General features: G+C 37.3%; 1 protein-coding gene across 1 annotated transcript; it reads right to left on the bottom strand.

The window, feature by feature from the left end:
- Nucleotides 1-12,581: 12,581 nt before the first annotated feature.
- Nucleotides 12,582-13,528, bottom strand: LOC116125194 (MLP-like protein 43). Its single transcript, XM_031410935.1, has 2 exons — nucleotides 13,243-13,528; nucleotides 12,582-13,087 (listed from the first exon to the last, which is right to left on the bottom strand). Exons 1-2 carry the CDS (start codon nucleotides 13,427-13,429, stop codon nucleotides 12,813-12,815), a joined length of 462 nt encoding a protein of 153 aa, XP_031266795.1. The 5' UTR covers nucleotides 13,430-13,528; the 3' UTR covers nucleotides 12,582-12,812.
- Between the last annotated feature and the right edge of the window lie 3,655 nt (nucleotides 13,529-17,183).

Raw genomic sequence — 17,183 nt, 5'->3', positions numbered from 1 at the left:
TGCAGATTTCGCTGGAGGGAAGTATTTAGTCAGGAACTTTTGTGCCAATTCATTCCAAGTTGTGATTGTTCCTGCTGGTAGTGCCATTAACCATCCCTTTACTTTATCCCTTAATGAAAAAGGAAATAATCTTAATCTGATAGCATCATCTGACACTCCATTTGATTTGAAGGTATTGTAGATCTCTAAGAAGTTTGCAATGTGTGAATTTGGATCTTCCTTCAGATCTCCCTTAAATTGTACCGACTGTTGGATCATCTGGATGATTGCCGACTTTATTTCAAAGTTGTTGGCTTGCACTGGTGGCCTAGTTATACTTGGACCACTACCATTAATCGAGGGCACTAAGATTTTCTGTTTTCTGCCATCTCAATGACTATCGCCTCTCGTTCTCTTCTTTCTCTGTTAAGTCTTGCGGTTCTTTCAATCTCTAGATCAATAAGAACCACTAGATGACGTCTAGCTCTTCGTATAAACTACACAGAAAAAAAGCATGAGATCACAAGCTAACAGAAAAGAATAGCAAAATTAAACTAGAAAACAATTAAAACTAAAATTAAACTCCAATCTAGCTAAAACAAGAAAAATTCAATATTAACACAAAATCAATCCCTGGCAACGACGCTAAAAACTTGATGCATTGAAATTACAACATGCATATGTGTAGCAAGTGCACTAGTCGCAAAAGGTAATAAAGTGATAAGTAGAGTATCGTTCCAACTAAGATTGTGTGTAGAGTATTGTTCCGACTAGGATTGTGTGTTAAGCACTGATTTTCCTAGTTGTTTATCAAGTTGGAGAAACCGAAAGATGTTTGGATTTGCGAGAGAAATTTAAGCTAAAGTTAAAACAAAATTCACTACATACTTTAAAAGCTAATTTATGACAGCAAAGTTAATTCAAGAGAAATATCAATTAAAAAAAGCGGTTAGGGTTTTGACTTCACTAGGATTTTATGAATTAATCTACGAAAACTGTTACTTCTACATTCACACGCACAGATTATAAATCGGACATCCTAATGTGTAAAACATACCTTCTCAGGCTATGTTTTCCTACTTATCCCTATCAAGCTTCCGCACCCCACAATTTGAAGTTTAATAGTTCCAAGTTCGTTAAGCTAAATGGAATCCTAAATTGATTTTATTGATTCTCAAACCTATCTCTAGCATTCAATAAGACAATGGCAATTACCCTGAGAAGCTAATACATGATTCACTTCTCAGTCTCATCATGCTCAACAAGTAAATTCAATAAAAACAAGAGTAATTACACAATCCATGCAATAAAATGTAAAAGCAACATCAATCTATTGATTAAACATTAAAATCCCAATTACATCAAAACCCTAACCCAAAATTGAGTTAGTTCATACTAAAACAAAAACAAATCAAAATAAAAGTTCTAAGCAAGGAATTCAACATGTTGGAATAATGAAAAGAGAGTGAATCTTCCCTATTTGATGAACCCAAAGAGTTTCAATCTCCAATCTTCTCCTCTTCTCCCAAAACAAAGTCGAACCCTTTCTAAAATGACTAAGTCCCCTTTATATTGTCAATCCAAAAAAACCTAAAACTCTCGCCTAAAATAAATGCATAGTTTTAATAAAAACTAAAACTTGTAGACTTCGTCACGGCGAAGAATAAACTTCGCCGTGGCATCGAGTTGGTTTATAATTCTTTATTTGTCCAAAGAGTTTATCGCCGCGGCGAAGTTTTTTGAACTATTCTGAATTTACAAAATTGCCCTCCGCTTGCTTCCTTGCTTGAATCTTCAATCTTTATTGATGTCCAATAGGACAAGCTTCATAGTTCTTCAAATCCACTTGAGAACTTCCCCGAATCCTGAGATTCGCTTGCTTCTGGGTCCAGAAACTCAATTCCACCTAGTATTTGCTCTAACTGCATTTTTTTGCGTGAAACATAAAATATATGAAATTAAATTGCAATTCAGGCACAAGCGAAAAAAGAAGTATCCAAAATTCAGCCAAAAAGCCTAGATAAAATAGTATAATCCTGGGATTATCACAACCCAGCTCGGGTAAAGTGCCTCTCGAATGTCCCCATTCAAAAGGAGCTTATCTACCTCGATTTTCAGGGAAGCATAACGTTCAGGGTCCATTGCTCTTCTCTTCTACTGAACCAGCTTGATCGCACTATCAATATTCAGCGCATGGCATATGACATTCAGGCTGATCCCAATCATGTCAACATGAGTCCATGCGAGCACGTCGACATTTTGTCTAAGGAAACTTGTCAGGTTTTTGGCGAGCTAAGGGTTGAGATTACTCTCAATTCTCAACACTCGGGTCGACTCATTTTGATCAACTGATACCTAGATAAATCCTCGACTGGCCCACTGTGAGGTCATTCTTGGATGCGAGGATCAGGTCATTCTTGGATGCGAGGATCCATGTTATCCTCTACTGGGCCGCACTATGGCTCGATCCTACTGATCACCATTACATATTCAAGGATGCCAACTGGTATTCCTCTTCCTTGCACGCCATCTGTATTGCTCATATATAGTAGTCACGAGATTCGCATTGAGATCAGTTTACTTCCCCTATCCCTGTCGGGGTGGGGAACTTCATTTTCAGATGGTAGATGAAGGTGACTGCCTTGAAATTTCTCAGTAGAGGTCGTCCCAAAATTCCATTAAAGGCGGACGCACAGTCTACTACCTAAAATTCTATTATTTTGGTCACTTCGTCAGTTTCTCCCAACGTGAACAGGAGCGAGATAGTTCCCCTAGGAATCAGATGATCCCCAGTAAAACCATAAAGAGGAATGGAGACAAGCTTCAGGTTTGCCTCGTCCAGCTGTATTTTCTCGAAAGCTTGCTGAAATAGGATATTCACGGTGCTTCCATTGTCCACCAGCATCCTGTGGACTTCGCACCAGCCTATTTCAGGTGCAATGATGAGAGCATCCTTATGGGGATGATGTAATTGCACCGCGTCTTTTTCAGAGAAAATGATCTCCTTCTCTCTGTGAACCTTAGTGGGTCACGACGTTGTGCTCATTACACTCACGGGGTCATAACGGGCTTCCTAAGCATACCTTTCCTAGGCACCTCGAGAATTCCCTGTGAGGTGTGGTCCTCCGAAGATGATCCCTATACAATAAAATCCCTTGCTACCACGTCGCTTCTTCCCTTATTCCTCTTGATCTTTCTCCTAAACGGGAGTTGGGCCATTAACATATTCCTTGAAGTGCCCTTGCTTGATAAGGTCTTCGATTGCCTGTTTGAGAGCTCGACACTCATCAGTGTGATGCCCATTATCCCTATGATAGTGGCAGTACTTTTTATTGTTTCTGGCTGAGGGGGGATTCTTCATGGGCTCTAGCTCTCCGAGAAAGCTGACCTCCTCTAACTTATCTAGAATGGCCGATACTGAGGCATTCAGAGGAGTGTATTGGTTCTTGTCGCGATCGCGACGAGGAACCGGGGCATAAGATTTCTTGCGCTCAAACTGCTATTTTTTTCCTTTCCGCTGATCGTCATTAGCCCATCTGCAATCGGTCTTCCTATTCTCCCCTCGGTTGGGAGCACGGCTTGAGGGACCGGGGTTGTGGCAATTGAGAGCAGCCACAGAATTTTCAATTGGGAGGTATTTTTTGGTGAGGTTGTAGAAGTGAGTAAGGGAAACATCGTCCTTGGATTGTAGTTCCTTCCACAAATCTGTCTATAGGCGAACTCCTGCGATAATGAGAGTCTGAACGGACTCTTCGGGAGTATAAGCCACTTTGTGGAGTTCCTTGTGGAATCTATTTATGTAAGATTAGAAGGATTCATCCCTCTCCTGCCATATGTTGCTCAGGTAGCTCAACGGCATTGAGAACTTCTTATTCGTCTAGAAGTGTCTCAAGAATGACGAGCTCATTTGAGGCCATAAGCTGACTGATCTCGTGGGAAGCGACCTGAACTAGCGCATGGCATGGGCAGTTAGGGTTACTGCTAAACAACGACATTTGGCCAAGTTAGAGACTTTGTGGAGTTCCGTGAGATCATTGAACTCGTACAGGTGATCCTGCGGGTCTGAATTCCCATCGAATGCTCGCATGTCGAGCATTCTGAATCTTGATGGGAGAGGAGCAACTAATACTGTCGGAGAGAAGGGAGATGCCTTTGCGACCTTTCCACGCTTATTCTGCTAAGCCTTAAGCTGATCCAACTCTCGTTGTAGTTCCTCATTCTAAGGCAGCGAAGTTGCCTAGGGATCACTTTCCGCAATGTGGGTTCGACTTTCACGGTTGTGATTAAGGAAAGACCACAAATCGGGCTCTTCCTTGACTCAACTGGAAGCTCCGGCAAACCTTGACACACGCTGGTTAGAGCCATGTGGTGGGATTGAGTGATTCAGGGAATCTTCCCGATCTTCGCAGTGGTCCGAACCGACCCGCAGACGACGGTCAAGGTCGTCATTTCAGCGATACTAGGAATCTCCCTACCCTGCACTTTTGTGGGGGTGCCTATGTAACGTGGCATGGGACGGCTCATGCTGTGACATGTCGCTGAGTCACAATGCCATGGGTATTCTACCTGTTGCACGACCGATGTTCGCTGGTCCTTCAGAGCCCTCTGGTTTGTTGTTTGTCACTTGTTTTCCCTTTCTTTTATGCATTGTAGTGCGCGCGGTATGGGCTTTCGCCCTTTTTCGAGCTTTCGCCACTTCCTGAACCCTAATTGGCTCTTGCTGACGAGTCTACGTCGGCCCTAACTTTTCAAGCATAACATGTTACTTCAAATGTGCATAGATAAGAACATCATAATGGAAACAGTGGTACCAGAAAACAAAATAGATGATTCAGAGTTAGAGATTGATTCCTCTCTTTTCCGACCTGGGGCCAAGATAACTCCAAGTGAAAATTATAATCGTCTCACTGCTAGTGCCACAAAAGTTTCAGCTCATTGCTGCCGCATTATGTAGCATTACCAATGTTAGCATGAGAGAGGGAGACAAAAGTACTACTGAGCCATGAAGTGTAAAGCACATTTTTACTTGTTTCAGATACTATACTGCATTGCTTTTAAGTTTTCATTTTATTGGCTAAGTGCCCTAATAGTTCTAAAAAAATTTCGTTGAACCTTTGAATTTGCATTAAATTGTTTGCCTGCTTATTATAAATTTTTAGCTTATAAGAGATGTGTTTGTACTTGGGCTGCAGTGTCAAGTGTACGTGTTTGAGGATTCTAAAGGTCATATTGAAGTTGGAGATCAAAGAATTTTGGTTCAATATGCTTAGTCAGGAGATTGATGGATAAGCCAATCTATCTTTCGGTTATGTTTATCTTTAATCCTCAACTTTATAGTTTATCCTAATAGAATACTAATGATATCTAAAATGTTATTTTAGATAGGGCTAATAACATTAATCAAGAGGCATGATATAATAAAAAAATCCCTCTAAAATTTTCAGAAATAACAAAAATTCTTATGCATGTGATTAAGTTTTAGGTACTAAAATAAACGGTAGGAGAGCTATTTGATAATATTTATTAACTCATAACAGTAAAAAACTTTAATGGCTCACTACCATTTTCATTAACAACAGGGAAATTTCTTTTATTTTTAAAACCTCAAAGCAATTTTTGTTATTATTTTATATTCCAAGGAGATTATTGTTGTTAACTCTTCTAGATATCCAATTTATATAATCTTATCCTTTATCTTGTAAATTATACATTGAAACTCAATCCTAATGGAATGCAAACTATAAATAAATTATGAGTAGTTGTATTTGTACAAACTAAATATAAAAACGAATGTATACAAATTGATGTGACATTGTTTTTTAAGTGACACATCATTTATTTTATGACACATCAATTTATATGAAATAGTTTGTACAAAGAGTATTATTCATAAATATTATTTTAAATATAAAGATAAGAGTAATGTTATATACACAAACTTTATATACAAACTGATGTGACAATCTCATCTGTTTGACATATAATCTTCTTTAATTATTTAATTTGTTTTTAATTTAAAATAATCTTAAAACATATGAGTTTGTATAAGAGAATTTGTATAAAACGTATTTACCCAAAGAATTATCTAAAAGTAAATTACTGTTTTAGACATTCTAGATATTTCAATTACACTGCATACTTGAGAGAATACTTAACTTTTTTGATAGGGAAACTGATTGATCTTTGATTTTTCTTGTATTTTATTTTCGTTGATTTTCTCTGGAAACAAACAAACCAGATATGAGGATTAGATTTGGTTTAATGAAAATGGAATTGAATTAAAAGAGAGATTAATGAGAAAAGTGTTCATAAAATGAAAAAGAATTCTATATGGAGTAGACCCGATATAGCTTTATATCTATTAAAAGGATATGTGAGTACATCCAAACATGATTTATAACTTTCCCAAGCCAAGGCAAAATCCTACAAGTCACTGGACCAGCAGTAAAGAAATAACCGCAGGAAAAACCACGACTCTATGCTAAACTGCTTTTCCCACCAAAAAATTCACTGTATAATTCTCAATTATTAACGAACAAAACTGTCAAGAGAGAGAAATTAATGAGTCTTGGACGCCTATATAGAGCAAGCATTTACTGAAAATTTCTCATTCAAATTTCTTGTATTTTCTGTTCTTTAGATTTTCTCTGGAAACAAAATGGATATGAAAATAGATGACGACCGAAATAATCCAGTGGATGGTTTCGAAGAAGAAGATCTTGAGAGGTACTTATTAGCAACAAACCAAAACCACAGCTCGGCACACTCAACATTAGTGAGAGTCAATGGAGCAATAAGGAAGCACAAGATTCTTGGAGAAAAAAGGGGGGACTCGCACCATGTTGCCGAAATCAGTGGAGAGACTTGAGGGGTATTGGAGCTCTAACGGCAATAAGTTTAAACCAAAATGATGATCCAGCAAATCCAAAAATCAGGAAAAATCATATCAACATGAAGATTCATCAGTTTCGGCTAAATGGAAGATCCTATGTAAAGCTGTCAAAAAGATATGAGTGCAGAAAATCCTATCCAAAGACCAATTCAAAACTGCAGATTTTGGAGGATAACGCCAACTGCAAATCTGAGAAACTGCATGATTTTTGGAGGATAACGCCAACTGCAGGACCATTTGTATCAGATTTTATGGGATTCATTTCTTTAATTTTACTTCTTTAAAAACTCCTCTTGTAATGCCTATGTTCACGTTGCCATCATTGAATAAGAACGTATCAATTTACCCTTTCTTCTTCTCTCTGTTTTATCTTTTTTTCTTCTTGGTATCAGAGCCATAGTGAACCTTAGCAACAAACCACAACTCTTTCTTCCGCTCATCATGGCTACCCTATCTCTCAATGTTGGCAACTCATCACTCTAGACTCACTCCAATAACTACCCCTTGTGGCGTAGCAAGCATTAGCTCTTGTCGAAAGCCAAGAATTAGTGGGACATCTCACAAATGAAGATCCTGCACCAAACAAATATGTCATACCAGACCCAAGCAACTCCTCAGATGCAGAAAACACATCCTCAATTAACAGATGCTTTCATTACATGGCGAAAGTCTGATCGTCTTCTTTGAGGGTGGATCATTGGAACACTCTCTGGGAAGCTCTCAGCCTCGTCGTTGGTCTTGATACAGCACATGCAGTTTGGGAGCTCTCAAAAATGCATATGCCCAAATCACAAAACGTGAATTCACTTTGCGCCAACAGCTTACCTACCTTCGAAAGAAGACCACACAACAATCACAGAACACATCCGAACCTTTAAAGGTCTCTGTGACAATTTAGCACATTGGGAAGCCAATTCCAGACCAAGAAAAGGTATTCTGTCTTCTTACCAGTCTTGTCAGCAATAGAAACATTCACAACAACCATGTTAAAACCTCCACCACCATCCTATTCTGATTGGTTTCTCAACTCCAAAATTATGATCAAAGGCGAATTGGTTTTCCAACCACATCGACGTGCAGGCATCACACTTCACACATCCAGTAGCATTTTATGGTAAAAAACAGCAACGTTCTCAATCAAACACACTCAGGATATCATGGACCAGCACAAACATTTACGTCAACTGGACGTGGATTCCAAGCACAGCAAGCAATGATTCAGGCAACCTACAACTCCTCTCCTTCAAAGCACAACGCCGACCTCCACCACCAGGTGAACGTCGCTGACACCTTCCGAAAGGGAGAAATATCGTGATCAGCAATGTCAATACTGTGGAATGATGGGCCATATTGCGAAGATATGCTGGTGGGTACCAAAAAAATCAACTCCTCAAAATGAAATCCCACAAGCACTAGCGCATTGACATTGGACAATACCATAGCAGACAGGAATGGACTACCGACACCGAGCTTCTAATCACATGACAGGTAGTCGGTAGTTAACTACCATTCGTCATTACTCTGGTTCCGATTCAGTGTTAATAGGAGATGGATCTTCCATGCCAATTCTTGCGATTGGAGACTCTTATATAAACAAAAAAAATCAGCCTTACCTCTAAATGATGTGTTATTAGTTCCAATCTAAAAAAGAATTTGCTCTCTGTAAGTCAGCTAACCACTCAGTTTCCTATTAACTGTGAATTTTCTAATGTGGATTTTTGTGTTAAGGAGCGGGAAACAGGACAAGCAATGATGACAGGGAAACGCAAGGGTGATCTCTATGTCCTATCTACTTCACCAGAACTTTATTTTCTAATCGCTTCAAGTCAGTCACAGCAGAGGTTTGGCATCAACGCCTCGGCCACCCTCAATCTTCAGCTTTGCAAATGTTAAAAAAAAGGGTTAATTGATGTTGTAGGGAACAAAATCACAGCATCTTTGTGATAGTTGTCAACTAGGAAAGCTAGTCGTTTACCTTTTTCTTGTTCGGAACATTCGAGTACAAGTATTTTTGAAAAAATTCATTGTGATTTGTGGGGACCTGCTCCTATTCTTTCTATTGCTAAATTCAGATATTATGCTTGTTTGTTTGATGATTTTTCAAAGTATACTGGATTATTCCTTTACGGCAAAATCTGATTTTTTCAATGCATATCTAACCTTTGAAAAATATGTTGCTAGCCAATTCAACAAGCTTAAAAATCTTTCATTCCGATGGAGGAGGTGAGTTCGTTAATTCCAACTATCAACTCATTTTCTTTCCACGGGCATTGTTCACCAAATATCAGCTCCATAACTCCCAGCAAACTGGTATGGTTGAAAGACGACATAGAATTATAAGAGAATTAGGTATGACTATGTTGTTTCATTGTGGTGCTCCTTTATTTTTATGGGTAGAAGCTTTTTCTACAGCGGTATATCTCATGAATCGACTACCATCATCACTCTCAATTTTGAAACCCCATATTTTGCATTGCATGGAAAATATCCGATTTATTCATCCTTCGCGCCTTTGGTCTAAGTGTTTTCCCTACACTTGGGACACAGGCGTCACAAGTTTGATCCTAAAACTCTTCTTTGCATCTTTGTAGGCTACAGTGAAAAACATAAGGCTTTAAATGTTTTCATCCATCAAGCAAAAAATTTTATTCCTCCCGCCATGTTGTCTTTGATGAGCAAATTTTTCCTTATAGGCCTACAAATAATTCTTGTAAGTCAACGGCAAAGCCATTGGCTATAAATATTTTTGACACTTGGTTCCCACATACTGATATTCCTCTTTATGCAGGGACACATTCAGCCTCCTCCACAGCTCCATGTTTAAGTCCCTTACCACAACTTCAAGACACAACAACAATCCCACAAAATTCCATGTCACCCGAACCCTCACCACAACCTCTCCTCAATGTAGTCCCTCAACACCACCACAGGAAATTTTGAAATGACCTCCCGAAATTGATAACAGCATTGACCATCTGAAAATCCATCCCCACATGAGACACAAACACTAGGAACCTTAGAAATACCACTATTGTAGCCCCACACCAACAACCACATCAACGATCACCAAATCCACACATCTGCCTCTTCAGAACATACTCCCATGGTCACTAGAGCAAAACTAGGTGTGTAAAACCCAACCCTAAGTATGCTTTGACCACAATCACCTCTGACAATGTACCACGTGAGCCACAAAATATCAAACAGCCTTAGCACACCCTGGTTGGAAACGCAATGGATGAAGACTTGCTGCTCTTCATCAAACAAACATGGATACTCGTTCCTTGCACATCTAACATGAATGTCATTGGTTCAAAATGGTTATTCAAGTCAAAACTCAAGCCTGATGGAACTTTAGATCGACTCAAAGCACGTTTGTTTGCAAAAGATATCATCAAGTTGATGGAGTAGACTACACTGAAACTTTTTCTCCTGTGATCAAACCAGGAACAATTCGGATGATTATAACTATTGCTCTTGTTAAGCAGTGGTCTATTCGACAACTAGATTTAAAAAATGCCTTTTTGCATGGCCAAATTTCTGAAGATCTTTATATCGGCAACCACCAGGAATGGTAGACCTGGACATCCAACATATGTTTGTAAACTACAAAAAGCACTCTATGGGTTAAAACAAGCACCACGTGCTTGGTTTGATCGATTTGTGCTTTTCTCTTAATTTGGTTTTTTTTTTGTAGTTTAGCTGATCCTTCATTATTTGTTTTTCACTCTGATTTGGTTCACTAATCTTACTACTTTATGTGGATGACATATTGCTTACAGATCTACACCAGAACTTGTTGAAAGGTTCATTACATTATTAAGCAGTGATGTTCGCGATGAAAGATTTGGGACCAATTCACCACTTTCTTGGAATGGAAATCACGACAACAAATAGGGGGCTTCATCTATCTCAGTCCCACTACGCCCTTACCATACTTGAACGCTCCAATATGTAGATTGCAAGCCAATGAGTACACCTCTTGAAGCTAAAACCAAAACTTCTTCCAATGAAATTCTTATAGAAGACCCAAGCTACTATCGAGGTCTTGTTGGAGCATTCAATATCTTACACTCACTCGCCCAGATATTTCATTTAGTGTTAATTATGTATCCCAATTCATGCACTCCCACAATGACACACTTAAAAATGGTTCGACGTATCCTACGATATGTCAAAGGAACAATTGAAATGGGATTACATTTTTCTTTCACATAGTACACTTGATCTTTTTGCTTTCTCAGATGCAGATTGGGCAGGGTGTCCTACTACAAGACGATCAACTACAGGCTACTGTACGTTCCTTGGAGGAAACCTCATCTCGTGGTGTGCAAAAAAACAACACACCATTTCGCAATCAAGCACGGAAGCAGAGTACCGTGCCATGGCTAACACAGCAGCTGAACTCACTTGGATGACATTCATTCTCAAATATCTTAGAATTGCAATATCATCTCCTCCCATACTCTATTGTGACAACCTCAGTGCTCTTTATATGACAATTAACCCTGTATTCCATGCCCGAAGCAAACACATAGAGTTGGATTATCATTTTGTGCGCGAACGAGTTACACGTGGACTGCTTATCACTCAACATATCTCCACTGATAACCAAGTTGCTGACCTCTTCACAAAGCCAATGTCAAAAGCAGCCCTTCAATATTTTCAAAACAAACTTTGCCTCCAACCCCGGCAAAGTTTGAGGGAGGGTATTAGCAACAAACCAAAACCACAGCTCGGCACACTCAACATTAGTGAGAGTCAATGGAGCAATAAGGAAGCACAAGATTCTTGGAGAAAAAAGGGGGAAGACTCTCACAATGTTGCCGAAATCAGTGGAGAGACGTTGAGGAGTATTGGAGCTCTGACGGCAATAAGTTTAAACCAAAATGATGATCCAGCAAATCCAAAAAATCAAGAAAAATCATATCAACATGAAGTTTCATCAGTTTCGGCTAATATGGAAGATCCTAATGTAAAGCTGTCAAAAAGATATGAGTGCAGAAAATCCTATCCAAAGACCAATTCAAAACTGCATGATTTTTGGAGGATAACGCCAACTGCAAATCTGAGAAACTGCATGATTTTTGGAGGATAACGCCAACTGCAGGACCATTTGTATCAGATTTTATGGGATTCATTTCTTTAGTTTTACTTCTTTAAAAACTCCTCTTGTAATGCCCAAGGTTCACGTTGCCTATCATTGAATAAGAGACGTATCAATTTACACTTTCTTCTTCCTCTGTTTTATCTTTTTTCTTCTGTAACTAGATATAGCCTTGTCTTTCTTTAGTGCAATCCATTCTTGACTGGTGTTTTCCATAAACCAACAAATTAACAATCCCTTTAGGCAAACTAAAAAAGCCAATTTCAATTGATAATGGTCAAGTTTTGCTAACTATAATTTTTGTCAGCAATATGTCAATATAGTTGGTGTGGTTTTCAAAGTGAAACAGGTTTCAATTGCCAATAAAAAGCTAGCAAACTTTCCTTCCCACAAAATTAGGGTTAATAAAGGGAATTGCCTAATATCTTAGGGCGATAGAGACCTAATACCATTAATATATGAAAGAATTATAGATATTAATTTTCTCTAAATTAAAAAATTATGAGCATTTTGTTTAATCTTTATTAAAAACGAGATGTGTCAACTGCCATTCTTATTGGTTTTGTAGCCTGGAAACATTGTTTATTTCTGAAATCATATATCTAGAAAACACTCGACAAGTACATAAATATTATTCATATTCAAGACTTAAGAAAGCTGTCACAATAAAATACTTCAAATCATTTATTATACAAGCACTTGATATAATTCCAATAGGCCAGTACTTCATATTTATAGGGCACGTAATTACGCCAACATGTTTAAACAAATCACACACACACCCACATACATATTATTTTATTTATTATTCATTATTAAGCAATCTCTGCAGATCTAATTAGCCTGCTCCATAAGGTGAGCATCAATATCTTTGGTAACATCGATTGCCAATTTAAGCATCCCTTTTGGTTCTTGAATATCCTCACTCACCTTCTCATACTTCAAAATCCAATGCACCAAGCTGCCCTCTTCCTTTTGAGTGGCTTGAACAATGAGATGGAAATTCTTGTACTTCTCCAGCAGATGTCCTTCATTCACTTTGAAATTGGTTGAGTTTTTCTCGTCATCTATGGCTTCAATTATCTCCTTTGCAACTTCAGGAACCCCATCTGCCACACAACAATTATGTTAGATTATTAGTAATGAATTTAATAACATATTGATATATCTGTTAATTAGGAATTACAAAGAGATATGATAATTAACGTAATTTGGTATAACCTATCTATATCCACGGATAAGAGCTTCAGCAGATTGGCCTTACCATGCATATAATTCCAGCAGATTACAGATCCAGAATTTCCCCAATCACCTTCATGTAAATCGACACCCTGTATCTTTTCAGGGCAGACATTGGAAATGTGGTGAGGTCTGCAGCTGAAGACATCATGAAACTTCTTGGCAGGAGCCTTGATCTCTACATCAGTTTCCAACTGACCACCTAGAGACATATCTTTTCCCTGTTGATTTCAAGAAGCTTAATAGTATTTGCAGTTAAACAAGAGAAGGCTGTGATGAAAAACAATGGCCTCTAGCCTTTTTATAGAAGATTTGTGTGCCCAGCCAGGTACAGATCATCGATCTGTAGAACACGGTTATGTTAGCACTTCCCATTTTTCTAATATTTATGGATATCCATCTGCAGTAGCCCCACCTCGAATGGAAAGTTTTGAATATAACTACAATTCCACGTCATTTATATGCACATCAATACTACTAGTTATGGAAATTAATATATTTAATTCATCATTTTAATATTAATAAAATATTGTTACGCAAACAATTACATCAGATGGGATGTAGCTTTAAATATATAGAATTATTCATAAATTACACATAAACATTTATATATACAGTCATTTTCTGGTATGGACGTCCACAAATTCTTAACATGTAAACAAAAAGTCAACGATTAGATGATGAATTTGCGAAATCAAAAATTAAAGCCAATAATTAATCGTTAACTTTTGGTTTACAGGTTAAAATTTCTGAACATTGACATATAAAATTTTCAATTTATATATTATGTGATGGAATTTTACTAAATAGAGTAATTTAAATGCATTAGTGACATTATACCGTGTTGTATCCTAAATATTTGTTTTGGCTTAAAAGCCATAAAATATATTATTAAAAATATTTAATGTCAATCATCATTAAGTGATTTGATGGTAAAAGAGTAAAAAATGATATAAGTTTATATGGTTTCTCAAGTTTGAGTCCCCACAATCTCTAATAGTAGTCTTCACTAAAGCTTTTATCCGATCTGTAGTTCTAAGATACCACAAGATTAATTGAGGTATGTTAAGTTGTCATACCATCTAAAAACTTAAGCTTGTAGATGATGATTTAATATATATTAGACCAATAAACCTTCTCACATCAAATTTAAATTTTTCTCATTTTTCTTTATCTAGTTTGCATGTGGGGATTTGAATTTAAGATATTTACCTCTAATACTATGTGAAATTGTAGTGCACCTAAAAACTTAAATTCGTTGGCGAAAACTCAATATATATTAGATCAATAAGATGCGCATAAACTCACATTATTTTTGTTGAATCACATGATTCACGTTATCTATTTTTTAATTTTCGCTTAAAAGAATGAATGAAAGTCTGATGTCATCACGCATTGTAAGATAAGACGAAGAAACCATATTTTCAGCATTATCATACCAAAAGACCCTCGTCAAAAAGAACTGAAATAAGAATTCAACAAAAAATGATTTGCAATCTAACTACTCTCCCCGCCCATAGTGAATCATAATGCATATCTCGACATTTCACATCAAATAAATAAATGCTCACAATTAAATATTGATATTTAAGATCAATAAACAAGTAATTACTAATTAAAGAACAGAAGAAGATCACGAATACATTGCATATAGATATAATTTCTGTATGCTTATTTATGTTAAAAGCGATATAAGTTAAATTAAAAGTCCAGGATATAACAGATTCAACCCGTCCAAATAACATTATAATATCATAGGGATGAGATCTTAAATCTTTTAACCTAAAATTTTGATTTAATTAATTAAGACACAAATTCTTGACCATTTGCAATTCAATGGATATGAGAAGGAATTTGGAGGTAATTATTTTCTTTATCACGTCAACAACTCCTATACCATTAGATTGTTTTAGATTCATGAGATGTGAAAAGGTTTTGGAGTTAGTTATTTTATTTGCCACTGCAACAACTCCTACACTATTAGATTGTAGTGAATTCACAACTGAAAATTTGTGTCAAAATTTTAAGCTAAAAGATTCTATCTAGTGTTAGGGCTAAAAATCGTCATTGGCCCAAATAGGAAAACAGGACCACTAGTGAAGAAGAAACCAGTCCCATTTGATACGAGATGCGGCCTGCCCAAACCATCTGGGCACGGGTCTCCCAGTTTAAGTTCACTTCCTAGGCCTATAGGCGAGTTCAAAGCCCATGGGCCCCACTGATCACTTTCCTGTTCAGAACACTTTCCTACTCGAAGTTACTTTCCCTATCAGGATCACCTTCCTATCTAAACGCTAATTCTGCTAGGGTTTGCATCAGAGTCACACTAAGACTCCTCATCCCACCAGGATTGAAGACGCAGACAGTCGCTATATAAACAGTTGGCCAGCCCTCTCATAAGGGAGACATTACATTACACCTTCACACCCGAAGCTCCTACTTGAGAGCTTCACATCACTGTCGTAGTCACAGCCCCCGACTAGACTTTCGGTAACCTCTCACTCCCTAGCCCTTACTATACTGCCTCTTTCAACCTTATTGACTGAGCGTCGAGTGCCTATACAAACACCACCTCGGTGTTTTCCGTTCGCTTCACGCGTTTGTTTCTCTACGTGTGCAGGTGCAGCAGATCGCTAGTGGTCTCAACCTCACGGATCAGACCCCCCTTCTGTACAAGTAGATTTTAACGTCTACATCCAGTATCATATAAATTAATGGACTAATATCAATTGATATAAATTATTTTTGAATGTGTGGTAAAAAAAAAAAAAAAAAATATATATATATATATATATATATATATATATATATATATATATTATATATATATAATATATATATGAGTACAATTTCTTTTGAGAACGCATTTTTGTTTCTGTAACGCGAGTAAAAGAGAAAATAGATTAATAATCAAAGAGAAATAAACCATACATTGAATCTATCAGTTTACTATTTTGATCAACTCAATGGCAATATTAAAAATTCTTATCCTGAGAAAGTAATTTCTTAAGTTTGTTTAGGTAGAATATTTATTTTTGTCAAATTTGTTAATTTTGTGTGCGTGCACAACAGTTATGTGTGCACACTAGCTGCCAATCCTTTTATTCGGCTTGTCTTAACTGTTGTGTCTGTGCACAGTGCAAAGTTTGCCAGACATGTGTCTTGGCTTGATTCGTCTCGAGTGTGTGTGCACAACGGTCTGTGCTTACACTCTCGCTTCGGACTCTTTGCAACCCGACACGAGTTGCATGTCTGATAAAGAGAAAAAGATTGTGTTTATCTTTGTCTCTTGATATTTATGACTTTTTTACATCAGTCATTTTTTCCTTAAGGGGTCATAGGGAATAAAGTTATCTTTCCCAATTTGTTTTGTGGTCCAAACCAAAAGAAAAAATACTTTCTTTATTTAGACAAACATGGGTCAACTCCTTATTGGCTGACGTGATACTGTTTTGTTGATCAAAAAAACTTTCCTTATATAATACTTTTTTTTGCGTAAATGTATCAAACCTTTTGATCTTTTATTTCATCTTACTCTGAATTTCTTAGAGTATTCTTTCTCTTAAGGTTCAAGGTTCATTTTTCATTTTGTGCCAAAACCTCACCATATCAAACAAAATTTGATGGCTCTTGGAATGTGGTTCCTTTGCTGATGCTGGTGTGTGGCGTTGGTGCTTGAAGCTTAGTGGTTTACAAGCTGTTTTCGAGTGTGTTCCCGGCGAGAGGAAGCTCCAAGAAGTTGTTACACGTTAAAGATTCAAAATGTGGTGCTAAGTGTAAAGTTGAACAGGGAGTTCTTTTTACTGTCACTTAGATTAGCTTTGAACTATATCTTGTAATGTGTTTTTAACTTAGTGGATTGCTTCGATCTGAACAAGGTCCCATGGATGTAGGCTAAAAGTGGATTTAGCTGAACCATGTATATGACTGTGTTCTTTACTTTCTTAACTTGTGTTTGATGTAGCT

This window comes from Pistacia vera, unplaced genomic scaffold, assembly GCF_008641045.1.
Source record: "Pistacia vera cultivar Batoury unplaced genomic scaffold, PisVer_v2 Contig160, whole genome shotgun sequence".
Lineage (NCBI taxonomy): Eukaryota > Viridiplantae > Streptophyta > Magnoliopsida > Sapindales > Anacardiaceae > Pistacia > Pistacia vera.
Note: the sequence above shows the minus strand (reverse complement) of the source record. Positions and strands in the feature narration are given on the sequence as shown.

Bases quoted from the DNA above. Each gene is read 5' to 3' on its own strand.
- LOC116125194 (XM_031410935.1), bottom strand. From the start codon at position 13,429: ATGTCTCTAGGTGGTCAGTTGGAAACTGATGTAGAGATCAAGGCTCCT. The intron at 13,088-13,242 runs GTAAGGCCAATC...GTTGTGTGGCAG, and splicing joins CTGCTGGAATTATATGCATG to ATGGGGTTCCTGAAGTTGCA.